At 41.7% G+C, this 26,698-nt stretch overlaps 1 protein-coding gene across 10 annotated transcripts in view; it reads left to right on the forward strand.

The window, feature by feature from the left end:
* The window catches only part of LOC121718045 (dynamin-2-like), a 39,440-nt gene extending 14,853 nt beyond the window's left edge, over window positions 1–24,587 (forward strand). Inside the window, exons 4-22 of one of the 10 annotated variants that reach the window (XM_042102847.1) lie at window positions 782–985; window positions 1,258–1,356; window positions 2,060–2,220; window positions 3,179–3,321; window positions 3,774–3,909; window positions 5,018–5,085; window positions 6,150–6,288; window positions 10,835–10,921; window positions 11,128–11,198; window positions 12,584–12,635; window positions 16,308–16,337; window positions 17,739–17,849; window positions 18,115–18,224; window positions 18,481–18,592; window positions 20,197–20,367; window positions 20,697–20,923; window positions 21,869–22,114; window positions 22,480–22,562; window positions 22,609–24,587. In XM_042102847.1, coding sequence (XP_041958781.1) covers window positions 782–985; window positions 1,258–1,356; window positions 2,060–2,220; window positions 3,179–3,321; window positions 3,774–3,909; window positions 5,018–5,085; window positions 6,150–6,288; window positions 10,835–10,921; window positions 11,128–11,198; window positions 12,584–12,635; window positions 16,308–16,337; window positions 17,739–17,849; window positions 18,115–18,224; window positions 18,481–18,592; window positions 20,197–20,367; window positions 20,697–20,923; window positions 21,869–22,114; window positions 22,480–22,549 — 2,237 coding nt within the window. In that variant the 3' untranslated portion in view covers window positions 22,550–22,562; window positions 22,609–24,587. Of the gene's footprint in view, window positions 1–781; window positions 986–1,257; window positions 1,357–2,059; window positions 2,221–3,178; window positions 3,322–3,773; window positions 3,910–5,017; window positions 5,086–6,149; window positions 6,289–8,232; window positions 8,372–10,834; window positions 10,922–11,127; window positions 11,199–12,583; window positions 12,636–16,307; window positions 16,369–17,738; window positions 17,851–18,114; window positions 18,225–18,480; window positions 18,593–20,196; window positions 20,368–20,696; window positions 20,924–21,868; window positions 22,115–22,479 lie in introns of those variants that run through there. The other 9 variants (XM_042102845.1, XM_042102849.1, XM_042102846.1 and 6 more) reach the window with 9 other exon arrangements.
* The last annotated feature ends 2,111 nt before the right edge of the window (window positions 24,588–26,698 follow it).

Below are 26,698 nucleotides of genomic sequence, written 5' to 3' on the forward strand. Positions count from 1 at the left end.
GTGTGCAATAACCCAGTCTGAGACCATTAGCCTATCTTAGCATAATCCAATGAAAGTGGGTTAGACCAATTAGCCTATTGCTAAAAATCTGATCATATAAATGTTATGTCTTAAACAGTCTTAAATATATAAACGAATAACACACTAGGTGTGTAACTACAAAACAAGATCAACACGGAACTGATAACTGATAAAAACTTTGCGGCCTGGATAGAATTTTTTTGCAGTAAAAACATGTACATGTACTAGCAATATTACTGCTTAGTCTGATTGTCCTTCATATAATTTGTTGATCGCACTCCATTTTTTTTTTTATTCCTTTTTCGCTGACTTATTGTCATGTAGCAACAGGGGTAACAAGTAACAAATGTTTCGGCCTTGTGGCCTTCGTCAGTGTGTTTCATCCCTAGCCACTTCCTAGTCTTAAATAGGCAAGTTGCCTCAATTAATGGCACCTGTGGCCTGTCAAGCTCGACATGGAGTCCACAAGCACTCTGACACATCAGGCCTCACCGACCGTTCATCAGTCGGAGCGCTTAGTGTCTCCACAGTACACAACCCAACATACCGTACATATCCAGACAAAAATAAAGGCATAGCAGAAAAAAAAAGAACGTCTCCCTTTGAAGAAACTTCCTGTCTATATCTCCTCCTCTTTTACAGAAATTTAACTTGTTGAAATCTGCAGAAACCTTGAATGCACACACACACACACACACACACACACACACATATTGACACATTTTTGACTCCATCTCTCTTTGTCCTCTTCCACCTCTAGTCTTGAACTTGACCTTGATCGACCTCCCGGGCATGACGAAGGTTGCTGTGGGTGACCAGCCAGTAGACATCGAGTTTCAGATCAGGGACATGCTTCTTCAGTTCATCACCAGGGAGAATTGTCTCATCCTGGCTGTGACGCCAGCTAACACTGACCTGGCCAACTCAGACGCCCTCAAGATCGCCAAAGAGGTCGACCCACAGGGTAAGTTTTGGTGTTTGTCAGCGTGTATTTATCTGTTTCAACAACTTTTATAGTACATACTAGACTGTGAATATTCATTGATGCCCTGTGTGTGTGTGTGTGTGTGTGTGTGTGTGTGTCATGGGTCATGTTTTTATGAAGATGCAAGTCAAGTCACTTTTGTGTGTGTGTGTGGGTGGGTGGCTGCACATGAATGCATTTCTCCTTTTAATAAATTAACGAGGTGACCTGAAAGTGACCCTGATGACCTTTGACCTTGTGCTGACCACCAGGCCTGAGGACCATCGGCGTGATCACCAAGCTGGACCTGATGGACGAGGGGACAGACGCGAGAGACATCTTTGAGAACAAGCTGCTGCCGCTGCGCAGAGGTAACACACACACACACACACACAGGCATTACACACACACACACACACACACACACACACATTACATTACATTTGGCACATAATTAACCAAAGCGACTACACACACACTCTCACACACACACAGGCATTACACACACACACACACACACACACACACACATTACATTACATTTGGCACATAATTAACCAAAGCGACTACACACACACTCTCACACACACACGCACACATACACACGCATACATCATGCATCTGCGCAGAGGTAACACACACACACACACACACACATTACATTACATTACATTACATTACATTTGGAGTGGTGAGAGAGACAAAAGGAGAGAATCTAGAGAGGAGAAGAGCCAAACATGAGCTAGGAGGTAGGAGAGCCATGTGTGTGTGTGTGTGTGTGTTATGTGGTCTGGAGGGTGATGTGTGAGCAGTGGGAGACATCTTTGAGAACAAGCTGCTGCCGCTGCGCAGAGGTAACACACACATACACACATTACACACACACACACACACACACACACACATTACATTACATTTGACACATAATTAACCAAAGCGACTACACACACACTCTCACACACACGCACACATACACACGCATACATCATGCATGCAATTGCAATTATAGCAAGGCTTACGCAGACATAATGTAGACATGACATAAAGGCATCATTTCTTGTTTTCATCCTCCAGGTTACATTGGTGTGGTGAACCGTAGTCAGAAGGACATTGACGGCAGGAAGGACATCAGTGCGGCTCTCACCGCTGAAAGGAAGTTCTTCCTGTCGCACCCGGCATACCGCCACATAGCCGAGCGGATGGGCACCCCTCACCTGCAGAAGGCCCTCAACCAGGTAAGTCTCGTTGTCGTCTTACCCATGTCTCACCTGGTCTGGTCATCTCCTTTGTTTAGCCTATTTCTCCATACATAATTAAGCTCAACTGAGTGGCATCCCAAAGGAAAATATCTTGTCTTAAAAATGTGTCTTTTTTTCTCTCCCAAGAAATAAATCAGCTCTCATTGAGATTTGATCTGTTTCTCCTAAACTGCCTTTAGGAGCAAAATTACATTAACAAATAAATCTAAAACAAAAGAGAAGTTTGAGATTAGCGCAGTGGTTCTCAAAGTGAGGGCCGGGCCCCATTAGTGGGGAATAGAGACATGACAGGTGGGGTGCGATGAACAGGAATGATAACGCCTTTCTTTATTTACATGGAAGGTCATAGACTCAAAACAAAATAGCCTCACACAAACATAGGAGTCATAAACAGACAGACATATGAAATAAAATAACATCTGATCCAGCGGACTAAAACAGGAAATGTAACATGAAACCAAAATGCCAAAATAATATTTTAACGTTTCCATTTTGCTGGGGTGATGGGGGTCAGGTAGGGCTTGAAAATTCCCTACCTCCAAAGTGGGGAGAGATGGGGAAAAAGTCTGAGAACCACTAGCCCAAATAGGCTAGTCAAAGAAGAGGTCCCACAAAGGTGTTTCATGTCAGTTTCAGCCTGACGTCCATTTCTCTTTCTGCACTGCTCTTTATCTTTGTGAGTCCTATTTAAGTATTTTTCTTGATGAACTGAAATGATGAATGACAGCATTCGCTGTTTTCTTACGTCTCTTCCAAGTTCTGATCTTGACTCTCTCCTCTCTTTCACTCTTTGTTATACATTACTGTTCTGAAGCTGAAACTATATATATATTTGTCATTCTGTAGGTATCTTATTCCTCATAATGTTTCTCGTCCAATTGTATGTTCATCTCACCATCCACTTTTTAAAAATAACAATGGTCTCCCTCTGCAGCAACTGACCAACCACATCCGCGACACTCTGCCGACTCTGCGCAGCAAACTGCAGTCTCAGCTGCTCTCGCTGGAGAAGGAAGTGGAGGAGTACAAAAACTTCAAGCCCGATGACCCGCAGCGAAAGACCAAGGCTTTACTCCAGTGAGTGTACCCATGCACACATGCACGTATGCACACACAAACACACACATACACACACACACACACACACACACACACACACACACACACACACAGTCTCTGACTTTTGCACAGTAACTTCCAAATGAATGACCTGCAGTGTGAGTTCATGTGCGCGAGCACACACACAGAGACACACCTATACATGAATATATCCGCATGCATATATTTACATGCACACACAGTACCCTTGCAAAATTTTCACACAGATTTCTTTTGTTTTTTGATGCAATTTCAGATAGCAATACAGAATTGTTATGAGATGTGAAACGGCATTTCATTTTTCCCTTCCAAGTCCTTCCAGAGTATGTTAATGTATGAGCTGACTAGTGACTAGCAATATTGACACAGACACAGAAACAGACACAATCTTGTACACAGTCCCACTCACCCTTACTCTGTCCTCCCTTAAGGATGGTTCAACAGTTCGGTGTGGACTTTGAGAAGCGCATCGAGGGTTCAGGTGACCAAGTGGACACTGTGGAACTTTCTGGAGGTGCTCGCATCAACCGCGTCTTCCACGAGATCTTCCCCTACGAGCTCTTCAAGGTACCCTATGTAGTTCCAGCAGTATAATAAGAAAGTAGTGCGAGAGCAACTGTTAGAGCAATGTGACACCAAGGCCCCTGATAGAGCACTGTACGTTTTTGTGGGAGGCGGGGGTTACTGTTTGCAATATTAATGTTTACAAAATCAATTAAGGTGTGAGTTGTTTTCGTTGTTCTTCAAAGGCAGTAATGTAGAACACATTCATTCAAAGTGACACAGACACCCTTTGCTGGCAAAAATCCCCCTGAAGCAACTCTGGGGTTAAGTGTCCAAGGGCAAAACCAGCTAGCCCAATGCCCTAGCCTCTACACTACTGTTAACTGCAGTGCAGCCTGACCTATAATTTTTTATATGTGTATGTTCTAATGTTCTGATCACAGTGCAGCCTGACCTATAATGTTTCATGTGTATGTGCTAATGTTCTGATCACAGTGCAGCCTGACCTATAACGTTTCATGTGTATGTGCTAATGTTCTGATCACAGTGCAGCCTGACCTATAACGTTTCATGTGTATGTGCTAATGTTCTGATCACAGTGCAGCCTGACCTATAACGTTTCATGTGTATGTGCTAATGTTCTGATCACAGTGCAGCCTGACCTATAATGTTTCATGTGTATGTGCTAATGTTCTGATCACAGTGCAGCCTGACCTATAATGTTTCATGTGTATGTGCTAATGTTCTGATCACAGTGCAGCCTGACCTATAATGTTTCATGTGTATGTGCTAATGTTCTGATCACAGTGCAGCCTGACCTATAATGTTTCATGTGTATGTGCTAATGTTCTGATCACAGTGCAGCCTGACCTATAATGTTTCATGTGTATGTGCTAATGTTCTGATCACAGTGCAGCCTGACCTATAATGTTTCATGTGTATGTGCTAATGTTCTGATCACAGTGCAGCCTGACCTATAATGTTTCATGTGTATGTGCTAATGTTCTGATCACAGTGCAGCCTGACCTATAACGTTTCATGTGTATGTGCTAATGTTCTGATCACAGTGCAGCCTGACCTATAATGTTTCATGTGTATGTGCTAATGTTCTGATCACAGTGCAGCCTGACCTATAATGTTTCATGTGTATGTGCTAATGTTCTGATCACAGATGAAGTTTGATGAGAAGGAGCTCAGGAGAGAGATCAGTTATGCCATCAAGAACATCCATGGCGTCAGGCAAGTACACTCACCCCGCCGCTATATATGCGTTACACTACTGCACTAAACTGTGCTTGTAGCAGCATATTCAACATAACAGCATACTCATGAGACTAAATATATCTCTAATCACCAAAGAGTTTTTTAAATGTTTTTTTTTTGTTGTTGTTGTTGTTGAATTAATTTTATGAGCATCAACCTACTGTAAGCATGCTCATAAAATAAACAGCAGTTCTGTGCCATCACCGCTAAAGTATCTCTAAACGTTAATGGTGTGCTCCTGTACAAGTGATGCTGCTCAGACAGAGAGATGAAATGCTCAGGAAACCATTGCTGGTGTTTTGGCTTAATTAGCTGATTGGATCACCACCGTAGTGCCATGACACAGCTGTAGCGCATCAAGTTTTAATCTGCAGTGTGCAGTAGGACAGGAGCCACAAAAGAGTCTCCATGTGTTTGTCACCTGTTGAGTTGGTTCCATCTCTCTGTGGTTCCCTGCTGTTGTCATTTCTCAAGTTCACGCCATTCTTGACTGATTTTCTCTCACTCCCTTTCTCACTTTGTCTGTTATATATCTATCTACTGTATCTACTGTATCTATCTATCTATCTATCTATCTATCTATCTATCTATCTATCTATCTAAATGTGTTGTGCTAGAGGTTTTGTCTGAGGTATTCTAGCCTCATTTGTCAATAGTAATGCATTTGATGGCTAAAGCTGATTCTGTTTCTCTTTTTTCCCACTTTCTTTTGGTCTTGCACACCTGGCAACACAACTCACCTGTCAACCCCTGTTCTATGTTTGTGTGTGTGTGTGTATTTTGTGTATTTGTGTGTGTTCCTTTCTCTCTCTCTCTCTCTTTTTCATTCACACCTCAAATTTACTATTGAGATGTCTTCTGTGTTTTCAACAAATCCTCTATTTCTTTTCTTTCTTTCTTTCTTTCTTTCTTTCTTTCTTTCTTTCCTTCTTCACCATCACCTGTCCTGTTGCCCTTTACATCCTGCTCTCCCTTCTGCTCCTTTTGTGCGTCGTTGTCCCTGTGTGTGCGGATGTGTCTTTGTATGTCTATGCCCTCAGAACGGGGCTGTTCACGCCCGACTTGGCGTTCGAGGCCATCGTGAAAAAGCAGATTGTTAAGCTGAAGGAGCCGTGTCTGAAGTGTATCGATCAGGTCATTCAGGAACTGATCAACACTGTCAGGCAATGCAGCTGCAAGGTACCGCTGGAGTAGGCTGCAGTACCTCCTCCTGGCCTACCAGGGGGCTCTGTCACTGCTGTCCAGCAGGAAACAGTGGGGTTGGAGGAGGCATAGTGCAATTCGGAAAAGGGGGGCGGCTTTAAGGTCCCAACATGCTCTGCAGGGTTTGACAGAGAGGAAAAAAAAATTGGTTGGCCAATATTTGCCAAACATTTCGTTGTGGTACCCTCAAGTCTAACTGATGGTACTGATAGCCCAGTTTAACTGTAAATCTGTCCTGAGATCAAGAACTAGCCAAACCATTTGCTTGGAGCTTGAGCTAGGATGGAGTCCGATCCTGGATATGATGAGAGAAGATGCAGATGTACTCTTGCAGTTTTCAAGAAGTGATCATATTCACAGCTAAATCATCAGCCTTCAATCGAAAATATAACTGACGTACCAGCTAGTGTCGAAAACAAGGATTCAGAGCAGATTGACAAATCAGAACACAGTTTCCAGACCTTGGTTTTCTACTTCCTGCCTGTTGTGTGGGGTCTGAATGTACTGAAGTGCCCCCCTCCTCTGACCTCCAACAGCCCTACTGGCTCCCTGTCTTAAGTGCCCCAGCGCGGGGATTTTGGTGTGGTTTTATTTTGCTGTGATGGACAGACATATTTAAGGGTTGATGAAGAAGAAAGGCATGGTCTAGCTTTCATCAACTTGCACTCTCGTAGACCAGCTACAGGTTTTCATGTTTCATTGCCAGTATTCTCCAACTGAATTGTCTCCAATAAGCTAGTCCATAAGTTGGACATTTTACATTTAATTTGAAAGTTAACCTAGCAATTGTAATCAATTGTACAACATGGCACTTGAATAAGATTTCGAACTGACATTGCTTGGACAATACTCCATCAAAAGGCAGCAACTCATGCAGATGTGCATCCTACATCTTCTCCACTGGTGTTGGTGGATGGTGAGTGTTCTCTTCAGTCGGTGGCTTAGCTTGGCCATCATGATGATGGTCTCATCATGGCAGATGGGCAATCGGGGCTCTGTGAGGAGCGAATCGATTGGCTGTTGGTGTTGTTAGATGAGTCAATGTGGTGATCAGCAAGCAACATCTTACCCATTATTGGTGGTTTAGGTCATCGCAGAAAACCTAAACCCCAGAGCCATGTTTGCCCAGTCACTAGACAGGTGTGTGTGTGTGTTAAGAGCCATCATGATCTCACCAATGCTGCAGTTGGCGAGGAAGCTTGGTGACAGCTGGTGCTGTGGAGTAGTTTGTTATTTTGTTTGTTTGTTTGTTGTTTTGTTTGTTTGTTTGTTTGCTTGTTTTGGTATTATGTAGGACTAAGTGGCCTTGCTTGCCTCACTCCCCTCATTGCAGTCATCGTTGCCGGTACCCAAAACCTGTAGCTGGTCTACCAGAGTGTTGTCTTGAATGATGACTAATGAACTAAACAATCTTTTTTTTTTTCTCTGTTCTTGTCTTGTTTTCTTTGTCTTTCTGTATTTCTTGCATTGCTGTCACCACCCTATCTCATATTTATCTTTGCATGTCACTTCACATCAACAACCATACTTACTTCCTTTAGCCCCTCTCCCCTCAACCTTTATTATTTCATCCCTTTCTGTTTTCCCACCCCAATATCCATATCCTCTTCCAATCAAAACACTGCTCTCCACCCCCCACCCCCACCCCCCTTCCCCCTGTTCATCCAATGGAAATACTACCATTGTGTCCCTGTCAAGTCTCAATTTCCTCATCCAATAAAAATGCTTCAATGCTTCTTCCTTACCCCCCCCCCCCCCCACTCTCCCAACCCAACCCAACCCAACCCACCCGCCAACCAACCCAACCCACCCGCCAACCAACCCAACCTTGCCACATTAAATTGAATTAAAAACTCTCCCCTGCCCCTCACCTGCTCCCTCTCCCCGCCCACTTTTTAAAAAAATCCCATGGTGCATCAGGACGGGGCTGTTCACGCCAGACATGGCATTTGAGGCCATCGTGAAGAAACAGATCGTTAAGCTGAAGGAGCCGTGTCTGAAATGCGTGGACGTGGTGGTGTCTGAGCTCTCCACGCTGATCCGCAAGTGTACAGAGAAGGTAAAGCGAAAGACAAGAAACAGAGAGGAGGAGGAGGAGATGTGAGAGGACAAGAAAAGAAGGAGAGAACTATAAAGTCAACGAAGACAAGGAAGACATAGTTGGGGAGAGAGAGAGAGAGACAGAGAGAGAGAGTGTGTGTGTTTGTGTGTTGAAAGAGAGAGAGAGTGTGTGTGTCTCCTGGACACGGACAGTCTTGGGTGTCCAGGTTGTGTTGTGATGCTGATTGTATGTGTATGTGTACCACAGGGGCGTATTCCAAAAATGAGGATAAGTGGCAAGCCTGGCTAAATTAACTCAGAAAAAAGTTCAAAAAGGCTAATCTACCTCAGTAAAAGCTTCAATTAACCGAGAAAAGGGCTAAATTAGCTCAGAAGCTGTTAGCCATCTGATGAAAAAAGCTGGTCAGAGCTACCCTGGGGTGCGTTTCCCAAAAGCATAGCAACTTAGCTGGTTGGCAATGGGAAATTGCATTGCAACCAACAGTTGCTATGGTTTTGGGAAATGCACCCCTGGCTGATACCACACTGATTGTCATCTCAGTTGAGATTTGGTTTGGGGACCCTTTGCTCACTTCCAGTTTTCCAAGGGGCTGATAACCAACCTTGTAAACAAAGGCTTTAAAAGTAGTTGTTTACTCAGTTCTATAGAAAATACACATTTAGCATAGAAATGACGTCATCAGCGCAGCCATTGGTAGAGTTCGACGCACTGCTAACCATACTCCTTTAGTTTATTCCAAAAAGTAGCTAAACGTTGTTTTCCCATAATGACTGATGCTAAATCTAAAGAGAGCTGTGGCACAAGCGACCGCATCCTGACCACATACTGTACGTGTCCAAGCGTCTACGGGGACTAGAGTTTGATTCCGACCTGCAGTCAGTTTTCCGATGCTACCCCTCCCTCCTATCTCTCCCCCTTACTTGCTTCCTGTTACACTCAACTTCCCTAGCCGCAAGTTAAACCCCCAAAATCTAAAAAATGCTTATCTTGAGTTTGTGTCGGGTAACAGGCTAGTTTTACTAATGACTGCATGACTGCAATAAACACACACACACTAAGCAAGAACTCTTGGGACATATTGCATTTTACTCCACAAATAATTATTGATTTTTTTAATTATTAAAAAAAAAAACATAACCTCATGGCATTATTTCCCCTGGAAAACGAAGTCACAGGACTCCTCTCCTGGGAGAGTTCTAACTTATTCTAAATATATGGTAATGTTTTATAAATTGTATTGGTATGTTTGTATTTGTGAATCAAACTTTGGTGTCATGAAAGGGTGCTTTTAATTAAATTAAAATGTATCATTATTATTATTTTTATTCTGAGTTAATTTAGCTTACATTATTATTATTATTATTATAAGTTAATTTAGCTTACGTTATTGGAATGCGCCCCAGATGTCCTCACCCGTCCTCTCCAGTTGTTTGTAATTTTTTGACCCCCTTGTCCAGTCAAAAGAGCTAATTCTAGTGCTGTCTTTTCCCCTTTCCTCCGATGGATTAACCTCACCCTGGTGATTTTTATTTCTTTTAAGTCAAGGCACTCATTTTTTTCCCCTTGTTTTTCTGCCAATGACAATCTCCCTCTCTCTCTCGCTCGCTCTGGTTGACACACCAATCCAATAATCGAATCCGTCCTGTAATCTTGTCGTACTGGTAGACATATTCTCTTCATTGTAGTTCCCTGACACTGCCCTAGCAGTGCGAGTTGAACCAATACCCACTTTTTTTGAAGTGTGCGTGTGGGTGGGAGTTGTCCTCTGTAACACACCACTGATAACACGTCACTTCGGTCCCCAAATCCGGTCTCTTTCCCATCTTTAATCCCTCTCAACTGGGCCCCTCACTAACACACTCACAGGTCAATGCTTTATGAACAATAAGTTCTAATTAAGGATGTACACTATTTATACACAATATCAAACAAATCTCATTATCAAAATTTGGCAAAATAATGCCCCCCCCCCCAAGAACATGTGCAAATATGCAGTAACAACCTTGCTTTAGCGCATCCCTACTGTTCACACACTGTGATGGAGCTTATTACTCCTCCTGCTTCATTCAAGACTGAGTTGTGACCGCTCACTGCATGCTACCCACAGTGCACCTCTCTACAAGGGCCTCAATCTTCCTACCCCATTTCTCCTGTGAACTTTGTTTGTGTGTGTGTGTGTGTGTGTGTGTGTGCGCGTGTGTGCGTGTGCGTGCATTGCTCTGCATGATTTTAGAGAGTTCAAATAAGTGATATTTATGTGAGGCTAAGCTTGAATGCAAGCAATAGTATGTACAAGTGTGTGCATGAGAGAGAGAGAGAGAGAGAGAGAGAGAGAGAGAGAGAGAGAGAAAGAAAGAAGGAGAGTGCATGTGCATGCCTGTGCACTTGTAGTTTTTGGTGCTTGTGTGTTTCTTCAACTTCTGCAGTAGTGTTTTTCTGTGTGTGTGTGTGTTTATCCAGCTGACTTCTTACCCCCGGCTAAGAGAGGAAACTGAGCGGATCGTCACCACCCATGTGAGGGAGCGAGAAGGCAAGACCAAAGAGCAGGTGTGTGTGTGTGTGTGTGTGTGTGAAAGGGAGAGTTTGTGTGTGTGTGAGTGTGAGAGAGAGAGAGAGGGAGATACAATTTGTAGCTATATGTGTTAGCGTTCTGTATTGTTTTGAAGGACTGTAAATGAATCCATGAGACCTGTGGCAGATTTCTACGAATCCTCCTTGCCATGATTTATCACCAGCTGTCCTCTCTTAACCAGGTCTTGCTCTTGATCGACATGGAGCTCTCCTACATCAACACCAACCACGAGGACTTCATTGGATTTGCCAAGTGAGTGACACATAGGGCCCTAACTGACATGGTGGGTGAGACTGTGCTGATTATGCCTTGGTTAGAGGACACATAGGGCCCTAACTGACACATAGGGCTCTAACTGACATAGTGGGTGAGACTGTGCTGATTATGCCTTGGTTAGAGGACACATAGGGCCTTAACTGACACATAGGGCCTTAACTGACACATAGGGCCCTAACTGACACATAGGGCTCTAACTGACATAGTGGGTGAGACTGTGTTGATTATGCCTGGGTTAGAGGACACATAGGGCTCTAACTGACATGGTGGGTGAAGGTTTATTAGGCATGAAGTTAGTGGTTATTGTGTGGTATGTGCAAGCATCGAGCTGATTTGTCTATGTTTGCAGTAAAAGCCAATTGGCAAATTGATTTCTGCACGTTTAGGAGAGTTTCAATTGCAATTTCAATTTAATTGGTCGGAAGGTGAGGGAGGAGCGAGCTACCTCTCTGTTTTGTTTGAACATCAACTGAAGTGAAGTTGCTCAACATTGCTTATAGCGCCTTTAAGGCCCATATATACATACAGTACATTTAATTATGCAGTTTATTGTTCTTTATATCGCCTTTAAGGCCCATATCTACATACATTTAATTATGCAGTTTATTGTTCTTTATATCGCCTTTAAGGCCCATATCTACATACATTTAATTATGCAGTTTATTGTTCTTTATAGCGCCTTTAAGGCCCATATATACATACAGTACATTTAATTATGCAGTTTATTGTTCTTTATAGCGCCTTTAAGGCCCATATATACATACAGTACATTTAATTATGCAGTTTATTGTTCTTTATATCGCCTTTAAGGCCCATATCTACATACATTTAATTATGCAGTTTATTGTTCTTTATAGCGCCTTTAAGGCCCATATCTACATACATTTAATTATGCAGTTCATTGTTCTTTATATCGCCTTTAAGGCCCATATCTACATACATTTACTTATGCAGTTTATTGTTCTTTATATCGCCTTTAAGGCCCATATCTACATGCATTTACTTATGCAGTTTATTGTTCTTTATAGCGCCTTTAAGGCCCATATATACATACAGTACATTTACTTATGCAGTTTATTGTTCTTTGTTGCACAAGCTGTTGTGGTGCTACACCTGCTCCCTCACTAACTTCAGGACCACCAGCTGAATTATGGGATTGTAGTCATTTAAGAAAGCATGTAGCCATGCCTTTGCAAAAAACAAACAAAAAAAGGATTTGGATTAAAAAGGTCATACAATTGTCCAAGCAGTGTGATTATTGTATTACTCAAATATACCTGCAGATAAAACATATTGAAATGAGTTAGAAATATAGTTTTTGTATCTGTTTGTGTGTGTGTGTGTGTGTGTGATTTTTCTAGTGCTCAGCAAAGGACCGCCAATGTGAGCAAGAAAAGAGCCATGCCCAACCAGGTAACTCAGACAACCTTAGACATTCTCCTTTCCTGTTTCTTGAACAGTCAGTGTCTATCCACTCACTGTCTCGCTGTCTGTGTCATTACACATACTGTCAGAGAGCACAGTCAGTGAAATAACACACACACACACACACACACACACACACACACACACACACACACACACACACACACACACACACACACACACACACACACACACACACACAGGATCTCTAGCGGAACCCAAATCATGTGACCCTTCCCTTCCTGTGCGCTGGCGTGGGTCACACGGAGTTGATACCGTCAGCTCCCGCCCCCATCATCTCCCTCACCAACAACAGGAAGTTCCCAGCATGCTCTTCCTTCCTGTGTCTGTGATGTGATGAGTTTGTTTTTTTTGTGGTCAGCCCAAGTAGACTTGTTGACTGTCTACTGTACTGCTCAGACTAGAACCCCCTGACTGAATGCTCCCTTTGATGATGTCATTCAGTGATGTCAGTGCTGCATGTGCAGCCCCAGAGAATTGGAGGAGTAGAACTGTGACGTGTGCCCTGAACAGGAAGTAAACATCTTATAGGGAGGCTGGTTGGTGCGCCAATGATAAAATGTTTCAAAGCAATTAAGTACACTTTGGACATTAGAATGTTTTTGGCCACTTATTGGATCATCATATTCTGTATATCATTATCATGCGTGTTATTGTACCCAGTATTGGCATCGATAGTAAGAAGCTCTACTGCCTCTAATTCTGTGTGGGCCCCCTGTGGTCATCAGTGTTCAAGAGCATGTGACTTGTGTCCTCTTTGACCTCTCTTTCGTTCCCCCTCTTTTATTTCTCCCTCTCGCTCTCTCTCTTCTTTTCTTCCTGTGTTGGTAATGCTCTTTCTTTTCTTTCCTTTCCCACTTCCCTCTTTTTTTATCTGTTCTTTATGTTTTATCTTTTCTTTCAAACCATTACTTTCTCTTTCTCTGTGTATCTCTCTCTCACACACACACACTCACTCTCACACAATCTCTCTGTCTCTCTCACACACTCTGTCTCCCTCTCACATAATATCTCTTTCACATTCTCTCTCTCACACACACACACACTCTCTCTCTCTTTCTCTCTCTCTCTCACACACTCTCTCTCTCTTTCTCACACACTATCTCTCTCTCTCTCTCTCTCTCTGCTGCCCTATAACTCCTTCCCTGTGAAAGGGGGAGATTTTGGTAAGTCATATCTGCTCTCCTGACACTAGTTTTTAACATCTCTTTTTCATCACGCTCTAACTGACATGTCGTCTAACTGATGCTCTCAGAAAAGGCCTTAGTTAGTGGCTGATAATGAGTGTTAGTTGACGTAGCCCAAATGGTGCTTATTCTTTAATCACACACAGACACACCACATACACCACACACACACACACACACACACACACACACACACACACACACACTTCATCAACAATATGTGTATGTAAGCACATACTGTTAACTGTAAAAAAAACACTTCATAAAGTAAAATCTGCATAGACTGTCACTTTTTGTCTTTTTGAACTGTCAGTTGATGTTTGATGCTAAGAAACACTGCAGGTCGTCACCTGGTTTGCTTATCTGAAAAAATTTATACATTTAAGACTTTGCACTTTGTACTTGTATCATCTGTGACTTCGCTGTATATCTTGTGATCCTGTGTGCGCGCATGCTAGTTTGGCAGACACGGAGGCAAAGACGAGGACAAGGTCAGACTCAAAGGAGTTTGATTTAACTCACAGATCTATCCTGTTAAAAACTAACCTGACCCTCGCCAGATGAATTTCGCTCCGCCTAGCTCCACTCATCCATCTGGAACCGATCCATTGAAGTGTTGCTTCAGAAGGCTGGGCCTAATCAAAAAATGCTTGCATATGATTGAATAAGCCACTTGTCCGTCATCTATTGACGTGCTACTTCAACCACTCACATCGAAGCCAACCCGTGACGCTAATAACAGTGTCACAGTCGCTTCTACGCTATGTCAAATCTATGAAACTCCCGCCCTGCGTCCTGATTGGCTGAACCATAAAGTCGGTTGCAGAAATCACTCTCAATGGAAGAGGTCCCAGATGGATGTGAGTGAAGCTAGGCGGAGCTATAGCGGAACGAAATTCATCTGGCTAGGGTCAGGTTAGTTAAAAACCACCAGGTTGAAAGAGACAATGGCCTTCACCCAGATCTGTGTTGTAGTGTTGTGGGTTCTCTCCTGGTAGTAGCTGAGTGATTTCACTAGACAGAAAACTAGCTGAGTCAGAAATGTACTGTAAATATCAAGAGGAAACGTATTTCTAGGTTTATCAATTTCTTTACCCAAACTGACCTCACATCATACTGCATTTATATAGCGCTTTTTAAGACACCTAAAGTGCTATAGACTAGAGTGAAGGGGGGACCTCATTAACCGCCACCAGTGAGCAGCACCCAACTGGGTGACGCATGACAGCCATTATTATGCATCATAATGCTCAAGACACACCAGCTTGAGGTAATAATAATATAACAACATTCACAACCTGAACCTGGACCTAGATTAAGAATACAGTGGGAAGGCATTGTCTCTGCAACTGTACCTCAACAACCTGTCTTGGAAAAGTTTTCCATAGTTTTCCATATCTTCTCCACTGTAAATACACATATTCTGGTATTCTGGGATGTGTGAGCTATTTGAACTATCTGGCTGTGATGCACACATTCTGGAATTCTATAGGTTGCAGGGACTTATATGATGGTGAGAACATATTAAATTTGTCCTCATCTAATGTTGTGTTCAAACTGGGACATTAGAAATGAAAATGGAATTTAAGGGTTTTTGGTCACAGAGGTTCATGTAAATACAAGATTACTTTTATGTTAGTAGGTGTAAATTAGATGTTATATTAGTGTAATACTCAGATTAATGCATTGGGACCTAATACTGTAGGTCTCATGTATTCCAGATTAAGAACTATAAAAGTACAAGTAATTCCTGTGCCAGAATGTGTCTATTAAGAATTTGTTTTACAATCATTTGTTTTACAATTTCAAATGTGTTCTTATTTTGATCTTCTTAAATTTACTGAATGCATCTGTGTGAGATGAGAACTGCTGTGGAGAGTGTTTTCTTCTTCTGGTTATATGTGTGTTTGTGCTGTGTCCTAATACTGGAGGAGTCCCATCTCTCAGCGAACACTGCCACCCTGTGGTGAGAAGGGGGCACTGCCTTCCTTACAACTGAAGAGTGAAGGATGCAGCTAACTCCTTAAATCACCTGGGGGTTCAATATCTTATGTTATTGTGCTTAAGAGAACATTTGTTTTGAAATTACACTCTCAAATGTGTTTGTATGTTAATGTCAATGTACTGACTTTTGATCATAACGTGAGATTTAAACTTTTGACCTTGATTATTGATGGTGCATCTTTCCTATTTTTGAAAGGATCTTGTCTTTTGCAAATGTACATGACATGTACAGTATGTTGGGTAGCACTTTCACTCTGTTTTGCATTTTGTTTGGTCAGATCCGTTCTCACTCAAGTGCTTTAATTAACCTTTTAGAAAGATAACAAACAATAACCCTATCGTCACCAACAGCAGCATGTGTAACACATAATAACCCACCCTGTCAACATAGTGACCCTAACCTTGTAAGCATGACTACTACCTTTTTGCATGTTGGTTTTGCTCCTAGGGACGTGGGGCTTTCTTCCACAGAAATACTGTACGAGATAAGTTCCTACTGTCTAGCTTTTGTAAGCTATTCATTTGTATTTGCCAACTCTCTCTCTCTTTCTTTCTCTCTATCTTTCTCTCTCTCTTTCTCTCTCTCTCTCTCTCTCTTTCTCTCTCTCTTTCTCTCTCTCTCTCTTTCTTTCTCTCTCTATTTCTCTCTCTCTCTCTTTCACTCACTCCTTTGCTTCCTTAAACTACTAACCACATCTAGTATGTGTAACTTGCTTTTATGCGTCAAGCTTCACGCTTGAGCTGATGACGAGAAACAACGCTAAGCGGCTTTGAATGGCGCTAAGCATCACAGTTTTCATGAAACGCCGCTAAGCTGCTAACCCTCATCTGCATCCCAACATATGTAACCTTTTAACCTCCACAACTTTTAACCAACGGTGAAAAGACCTACCTAGGGCAACTATAGGTGAAGGTTTAAGGTGAAAAGACCTGTTATAGTTTCAATCAAAATATCTGCAAGAGGGAGGAAATCTGTGCTTAAAGCATAGGGTTGTGTATACTGATATTAATGATTATGATGAAGATAATAATAATAATAATAATAATAATAATAATTAATGTTTTGCTGGTTCCATTATTCTGTCTAACCAGATGTGCTTCTATGAATGTAGCATTTAATGAGTAACCCAGTATGAAACCTCACAACCAAACAAACATATTGGAGAACTCACTCACAGACATACAAGGTATAACCTTATAATACCTTACATAGTAACTACATCTTCCTGTGAGGGTACTTTCCTTATATTTCTGTTTATGTCTGTCTTATGCTTCTCATAAGGGTATGTCATGCTAACATGGTCATTGCAGTATAGTAGTATTAGTACCAATTGATAAGTATTTATAAAGTGAATTATACTTAAGTCATTTGGCTGACACTTTTATCCAAAGTGAATAATATTTGTGTAGAGTTGCCAGATATTTTCCAACTCTGAATCAGCTCTGGTCATGACTCCTGTGAGAGCTGCTAGATCTCTGCACCAGATCGGGGACCACAGCTGGTGGCCATCTTGGACTTTGGCTGCATGACAGACCTCGGTGAACCTGAGGGGTCTACTACTAAGTGAGGTTACGGGGTTACTCAGGAGGTTACTTTAGGAGTTACCGCTGATCTTAAAAAAATATGTCACTTCAGAAGCAGCACGTGCAGTAAAGCGTTCTTTTGGTGATCAGCGGTTACTCCCGAAGTTACTCAGGGTAAGCCAGTGACCTTGTTTCGACGTATACCCCCCCCCCCCCCCCCCTTGCCCTCTCTTGTCAGTGTAAACACATAAGCTTCAGCATCAGTCAATGAGACGCCCCAGAGGAGAAGGTTGAGAAGGTGTGTAATTGCTTACTGCCAGATCTCACTGTTGTCATCTTGCCCCTGTTCTTGCAGGTGATCAGACGTGGTTGGTTGACCATCAACATCAGTATTATGAAGGGCGGGTCTAAGGAGTACTGGTTTGTGTTGACAGCAGAGTCTCTGTCTTGGTACAAGGATGATGAGGTTAGTAGTAGTATTCTTTCAGTGCTTCTGGGACACCTGGCTTAACTGTGTATGTGTGGGTAGCTTAGCCTCTGTTACCAGGGTAACCTGAGTGTGGGTAACCTGTGTACATGTATGTGCAGGTGACTTGTGTGAGTAATCTGGGTAAAACTGATAATGGTGATATATCTAGTTTTGATATTTTTTGCATGTATGAAATGACACAGTAAGCATCTTTTTATATGTTTTATATGATTTTTTTTGTGTGTGTGTTTGTTTTTATCAGGAGAAAGAAAAGAAATACATGCTTCCTCTGGACAACCTGAGGATCAAAGATGTGGAGAAGGGCTTCATGTCAACCAAACACACCTTTGCCATCTTTAACACTGAACAAAGGTGTGTGTGTGTGTGTGTGTGTCAGATTTGTGTTATAGTGAGATAAAATCTTAGAAAGGATTGATTGTACAGGTGTATGTATGTTGTGACTGTGTAGTACTCCGGTAAAGGAAAGGAGAAACGTTATGCAGAGTGCAGCCTTCTTTCCTTTCCTTTAATTAGTTTTAGGTTTGGTGCAAAAAGAGACCAAATGAAGCCTGCTCCTATTCCTGTGCTATACAGTATGGTGGCTGAGCTCCTCCTTGTGCTTGTGCAGGAATGTGTATAAGGACCTGCGTCAGATCGAGCTGTCCTGTGACTCTCAGGACGACATAGACAGCTGGAAGGCCTCTTTTCTCAGGGCTGGGGTTTTCCCAGAGAATGACCAGGTACCAAGCTGACATCCATCCATCCATTTATCTATCCATCCATCCATCCATCCATCCATCCATTTATCCATCCATCCATCCATCTATCCATCCATTTATCCATCCATCTATCCATCCATCCATCTATCCATCCATCCATCCATCCATTTATCTATCCATCCATCCATCCATCCATCCATTTATCCATCCATCCATCCATCCATTTATCCATCTATCCATCCATCCATCCATCCATTTATCCATCCATCTATCCATCCATCTATCCATCCATCCATCCATTTATCCATCCATCTATCCATCCCCATCTATTCATCTCCATCTATCCATCCATCTACAATAGTATCCACTGCAAGGGTGCCCAACCAGTCAATCACAGTTAATCTGTCCATCTACAATAGTATCTACTGCAAGGGTGCCCAACCAGTCAATCACAGTTAATCTGTCCATCTACAATAGTATCCACTGCAAGGGTGCCCAACCAGTCAATCGCAGTTAATCTGTCCATCTACAATAGTATCTACTGCAAGGGTGCCCAACCAGTCAATCACAGTTAATCTGTCGATAGCATATTGAGTCCCAGTCGTTAGAAAATATTGTATAGACGTAAAATATAATAACATTTCTTAAATAAAATATAGGTTTTGGCAATACTTTTAAGATGCAATCACTCGTAGCCTCTTATCCAATCTCAATCTCTAATCCATATATTTATTCATTTCACTTTCTTACAGTAGCCGATCACACCAATAGGTTGCATAATTTTGACACACAAGCACAAGTTTAACTCGACAGAAAAGTGCTGAATCGACCATTCGAGTTATTTGCAGTCTTTAGGCTACATCGGAAATTGACGTCCACAGCGCTATGGATCCATTTGTCTGTAACTACAACAAAACATATTTTTGAGATGAAGAGTGACAACAGGTTGAAACACAACACAACCCCTTGGGCAGCATTCGAGAATACGTACACTTTCAGTAGGTTAGATCAGTCACTTGTGCAGCACAGGTTTTTCCAAACTGACGGTGCACAAAGCAATGCAACACAACAGTGTTCAGAGCAGGTGAGGACAACCTGAGGTTGACAATGAACAGGGTCCAATCAGTTTTAGAGCATGAGGATACTGGGTGTTTGGGTATTGAGATTACAGAATTGTGCAAACTCTGAGGAAGAGCAGAATTGAAATGGCAGAATATACTTACCGGTATATGTAGTTACCGGTAATGACTACGGCTTTCTGTTTGGCTTAGTAGATCTTGGGACACTGTCAACTTTAAAAGTAGATCTTGGTTCAAAAAAGGTTGGGCAGCCCTGGTCTACTGAATTGAATTAATGCACCATATGAAGCATACACTGACCCCAAAGATTTCACTTCTCTCCCTTATCCCTGTTAGTTACTGACTCTCTCTCTCTCTCTATCTCTCTCTCTCTCTCTCTCTCTCTCTCTCTCTCTCCCGAAAGTACCAATAACAGCTGCACATCATATTTTCCATGCACATTCTGCTGTGCGAGTCTCTCCAAATATACATACTGTGTATTTCCTGTGTATATTTTCCCCTGTGTTCGTGTCTGAGTCTGTCTTCTCCGCTGCCGTGCTGTTTCAGGCGGACACTGAGGATTCCAGAGAGGGCAGCGACAACAGCATCTCCATGGACCCGCAGCTGGAGCGGCAGGTGGAGACCATTAGGAACCTGGTGGACTCCTACATCGGCATCATCAACAAATCCATCCGCGACCTCATGCCCAAGACCATCATGCACCTCATGATCAACAGCGTCAGTGCAGCTATACACTATATATACCCTATAATGGTTATCAAAATTCAGCTATACCAATAACGGTTATGACAATTCAGCTATACCCTATAACCTATACCCTATTAGGTTTATGAAAATTCAGCTATACCCTATAACGGTTATGAAAATTCAGCTTTAGCCTATAACCTATACCCTATAATGGTTATGAAAATTCAGCTTTGTGTAGTCCTTGAAAAATTCAGGGAAATATATTTTTGATTTTGTATGGTAACACTCTGCATAACCCACTCCACACGGCATAATCCATATTTTAATAGTATTCCGTTTATATCTCCCTGCCTTTTCAGGCGAAGGAGTTCATCCACTGCGAGCTGCTCTCCTACCTGTACAGCTCGGGCGACCAGAGCAGTCTGATGGAGGAGTCGGCCGATCAGGCCCAGCGACGCGACGAGATGCTGCGCATGTACCACGCCCTCAAGGAGGCGCTCAAGATCATCGGGGACATCAGCACCACCACCATCTCCGTGCCCGTACCTCCACCCGTCGACGACAACTGGCTGCAGAAGGACAGCAGGTACACTCTCACATTACATACATTACATACATTACATTCATTACATACACATTACATACATTACTCTCACATTACATACATAACAACATACATTACATTCACATTACATTCACATAACATACATTACATACATTACATACATTACATTCACATTACATACATTACATACACATTACATTCACATTACATACATTACATTCACATTACATACATTACATACATTACATACACATTACATACATTACATACATTACATACATTGCTCTCACATTACATACATTACATACATTACATACACATTACATACATTACATACATTACATACATTACTCTCACATTACATACATAACATACATTACATACATAACATACATTACATACACATTACATACATTACATTCACATTACATACATTACATACATTACATTCACATTACATACATTACATACACATTACATACATTATTCACATTACATACATTACATACATTACATTCACATTACATACATTACATTCACATTATCACATTACATACATTACATTCACATTACATTCACATTACATACATTACATAACATTTCTCCATTTAGCTAAGAAGGCACACTTTCACATAGGTTTACATTATATTCTTCCATTTAGCTGATGCTTTCATCCACAGTGACTTACAAATGAAGTAATCAAATAAGGTTGCTGAAGGACAGCAGCTACTTATAATGTTATGATGTTTAGATATCAGACTCTCACACACACACACACACACACACACACACACACACACACAACCTATTCTTTCTCTCCTTCCCTCTCTCACTCACTCTTTGTCTCTCTCTCCCTTCCTTCCTCACTCACTCACTCTCATACATACACTCTCATACACTCACTCTCTTGTTTTTGACCTCTCCTTACCTCTCTCACACTCTCTCATTTTTGATCTCTCTCCTCAGCCCCCCCTCCCAACGTCGTCCTCCACCAGCCAGTGCTGCTCCCCCCGGTCGCCCCCCTGCAGTGAGGGGACCCACGCCGGGGCCGCCCCAGAACCCCTCGCCTGCTTTCGGGGCGCCCCCCATCCCGTCCCGCCCCGGTCCTCCCCCTGCGTTTGGGAACAGCACCATGGACCCCACCCCTGCACCCCCCCAGGTGCCCTCACGCCCTGCCAGAGTACCCCCCGCACTGCCCCCTGGTGTACCTAGGTAAGCCCAACCCTTTGTTTGTTTTTTTGTTTGTTTGTTTGTATGTTTGTTTGTTTGTTTGTATTGTTTTCTCCTTTCCTTCATGGCAATGTACCTCCCTCAGTTCCTCCCCTGCTCTCTCTACCCTGTGCCCGCTGCGTATGTCATTTCCTGTGCCTGTCTCCCTTCATACTTTCATTCTCTCCATGTTTCTTTTTCCTGTGTCCCTCCCTTGATCTTGGTCTTCCTTTGACCCTACATGGCCATACTCCTCATCTCTCTCTCTCTCTCTCTCTCTCTCTCTCTCTCTCTCTCTCTCTCTCTCATTCTGTATGTCTGTCTGTCTATCTATCTCACTCCCTTTCTCCCTTTGTCTCTTTTTGCAGCAGAAGACCTCCCTCAGCTCCAAATCGGCCCACCATCATCCGACCAGCCGAACCATCGCTGCTAGACTAGACACACACACACACACACACACACACACACACACACACACACGCACACGCACACGCACGCACACACACGTATATATGAACCCAAACTCAACCCACATTCAACACCACCTCAAGAACTCGGAGGTTGCAGAGCACAAGCTAAAATCACTACACAATAGTTCAGAATAAAACAACTGCACCCATGCACACACATCCATTCACATGTTTCATCACACATAGGCATAACAAATTACTTACATACATACGTCAACCCACACAACCTGTACACACAAGCACAGGCATAAGCACAGGCACAAGCACACATCTGTACCATTTCTATGTGTAAGCTCTAGCCTTAGATTAAAGGGCCCTTTACACCTGGAACAATAACTAATAAGATAACTGTAACTATAACAATAAAAGCATCCACACTGACAAACGATGTGTTGATGGTTAAAATTGGATGAATTCTGATTGGCTGTCAGCTCATTCATCATTCTTAATGTTATCGTTTATGTGTGGACTTTGTCATTCATATTAGCTAGAATGTTGCTTTTTTGTCGTTATCCTTATAGTTATTGTTCTTGGTGTGAACAGCCCTTAAGTCTCAATATAAATCCAACATAAAATCAAGTTTGTAAAATAACACACACACACACACACACACACAGTCTTATCTCTTTAGGGACCTAAAAACTGGTGACATTAGCCATGATATGAATTCAGTTCTGTCACCTTTGACCTCATCTCTTATTGGTCCACTGGTGTTTGATTATTCCTCATAATATTCTAATGTAATTCAAAGAGGTGACAGTATACTTACGATTTGTCATCTTACAATGACTTATTAACTCATGTTTTTTTTTTTTTTTTATGTATAGAAATTTGTGTTCAAAGTGTTCAACAAGCTTTAAGACATTGAAACTGAATTCTACCCAGTGTACTACATAACTGGGTCTACAATTTCAGTTGGTGGAGAGAAAAAAAAAAAAAAAAATCCCTAAATTAATGGATTAAAATGTACTTCTCCATATAAGTGGTATTATAGCCTATATAGCCTAGAGTTTGGGGGCGGTGGGCTCTCATGAGTCTAATTCTGCTCCAGCATCTGCTGCAGTCTGACAGTCACATTTATATGGCTGGCATAATCGAACATACATTTCCATTCCTTTGTAATAATCACTCCAATATATTTCTTTTTGTCCTTTTATTTTTTTCCCTCTCATTTTACCCTTTTTGTTTTGTTTTCCCCTGTAGGCTACTTCAGATGTGTATATATGTATTTTTATATGCACCTTTTTATGTTGAATTGTGCGATCCCAGCTATGCATGGTGGCAGGGTGGAGATATTCCTTTTCCCTTCTCAAAACCACTTCACCAAAATGCATGTCAAACCATTTCCAAATGACCGTGTCTACTGTGTTGTGTCGGGTGGGATCTTTCTGAATCCCTGGCCATTTTCCCATAGTGGAAACCGTGACTTCTCCACCAGAATTGCATAGTTGGATACATGTTGTGCTGATGATCCATGGCTTAAGAGGTCCATTGCAAAAAAAAAGTTGGGAGGAGGGTTATCTGCTGATCCTAGTTCGGTATTTGCTCTGTAAAGATCATCATTGACATAGAAACCTTCTTGAAGTAAATCCTAAATTGTGTTTGAATCTGGTCGGGGGAGATAGTGTGAAGATTGGGGATTGCAAGTAATCACATTATATACATTTTAAACAACTATGTGAAGCAGACATTTCCCTCTTGGCTTTTGGGATCTGTTTTATGATGATGATTTAGTATCAAGCATGCATCTGTGTTTCATCCACATGTGACATCCCCTCCTCCCGCACAACCTCTCTACTCCTGTTTTTACTTTTGTACTATCCTACATGTATTCTTTTGAAAAAGCAGCTTCTGTTGTTTTTTTGTTTAAGTGCCTCTAAAGCTCTCTTTTAGAAATACACTTGTGACTCATTGAGTTGCCGAACGAATTAAAATTATGAACTGAAAAATGGAAATTAATTGAATGAAATTATTGATGAGATGAAAATAAAAGGGACTGTCTTGGACATATGGTGTCAGCTGTGTCAATTTATTATGTGTTCACAACCGTTGAGTATTCAATGTGCATGCTATTTTATGAAGGGGACCAGTCTAGAAAATGTATATTCTATATAAACTTTGAAAGGTTTTAGCAAAATATGTTTTGCTTTCACTGCACTGACGTTAATATTTGTCTGTGAAAAAGATCAAACAAGATATTGTTTGGGTTTTAAAGAGCAGCATAGTGGGTTTGGCCCAATTATATGGCCCATGGCCCAATTACATACTGAATGGGGCGGTGGTAGCGTTGGGGCTAGCTAAGGAGCTAATCATCTACCTGCACTCATGCTTACAGTGGTGACTAGGTTTGTTGAGAAGTGCACAGAAAAAAACACAGATGGGGAAATATGACCAAAGCACATTATAGGGTTTATGGGCACAGAAACATCCATTTTGGGCATGGCAAAATGTCTAAAAATGTATTTCTTTTTTTAACATTTATACTTAGACCACACGATTACTTCACTCATTTTGCTATAAGAATACACCCAAGGGACAGCTGAATTGTTTGTTTTTTTTGTACATTTATTTAAAAGTTTACATGTCTGAGTCACTGGTGTGACCACACTCCTTTTTCAATGGCAAGTTGTCACTGTTGTTACCAAGAAGTATGATACGATGCCTTAAGCTCAGTCGGACAGTCACAGCTTGGTCCTGCCCCATTTTGCTGTGGTGGGTGTCCAGAGTGCAGGCAAAATAATTTCTTGGGAAGGTAATTCAGCATCATCTCACATTTAACGCTATTCTTTTAGTCTTCTCCCTTAAATTTGTGTAACAGGAAGTCATTTGAACAGGAAGTCTTCACCCCCACCCCCCATGTTTGGATACTGTCTGTCCACTAGCCACTTTTTACCACTGTCTTTCTGCCTCACTGTTCACGTGCTATATTAGCACATTAGCACATATGCATAACCCCTCCCTTCATGCCACAGCCGAACTGTGGCCACACGTATACCTTTTCTTAAAATAGTTATATATATAGATATATAGACTTATTCTTGCACTGTTGCACTGTTGGACTTACTCATTTGCACAATCACCGTGACACTCACTCACACAGAGCACCTTACCTTACCCTACTATGCACAGCGAATCACAGGCTCAGTCCCTGCCTCAGTCATTGCAAGCGCCTCTTGATTGATTAATCACCACTATGTGGATACTGTTTTTAGAATTGTTTTAGATTAAGTGTTAGTTAGTATAATTTGTATTTTAGTATATTTAGTATATTCTTTATCTTCTACTGTCCTTATTGCTTAGTTGTGTTTTTATATTATATACTTTTAATTAGATTTTTCTGCTGTTAGTGAATGTGTGTGTGCTGTCTGTATGCTACTGAGACCTTGAATTTCCCCTGGGGATCAATAAAGTATCTATCTATCTATCTATCTAACAGGTTAAACTATACACTTAGATAATAATAATATAATTGCACTAGAGATTTAGTTAATGTCATATAGTTAGGCCTAGTCCACACACGTACCAAACCGATCTTTTTTCCCTCCGTCTTCCCTGGAACCGTATCAAGAATATTTGCGTCCAAACGGATCCATCTCAACACGACTCAACACGTTATTTCATATCCTAGGCCTATAGGTGGCACTGTTTGTTACAGAAATTGACCAGAGCTTGTGCGCTGTGTAGGCCATATAAACAGACAGAGAAGGCTACAACCAAAATGGCTAGTGCAAGGAAACCAGAATTGTTTGTGTGGACTTATAGTGAACTGTCAACTGTAGTCAACTGTAAAACTAATAAACTTTGTGTTTGTGAAGGATGCAGTCCCGTCCTTTATTTGGCTAACGCAGGTACACATAATTTCCTTTACTTTCTTTGGTTGTAGGATAGTCCGCGATTCACATTAGTACTTATTATTTAATGGTACACTGGTAGTGAGGGTATCTGGTAGCCCCTCCTTTTTCCTGTTTAATATCTGTAGGGTTGGTAGGTTGTGCTTGCAGCCCCATGAGCAATCTGTTAAATATTCATGTGAAATATATGGGGTTGCCACATTTGATTTGTGAAAACCCTGCTATATATATATATATATATATATATATATATATATATTTAATTT

Source organism: Alosa sapidissima, chromosome 9, assembly GCF_018492685.1.
Source record: "Alosa sapidissima isolate fAloSap1 chromosome 9, fAloSap1.pri, whole genome shotgun sequence".
NCBI lineage: Eukaryota > Metazoa > Chordata > Actinopteri > Clupeiformes > Clupeidae > Alosa > Alosa sapidissima.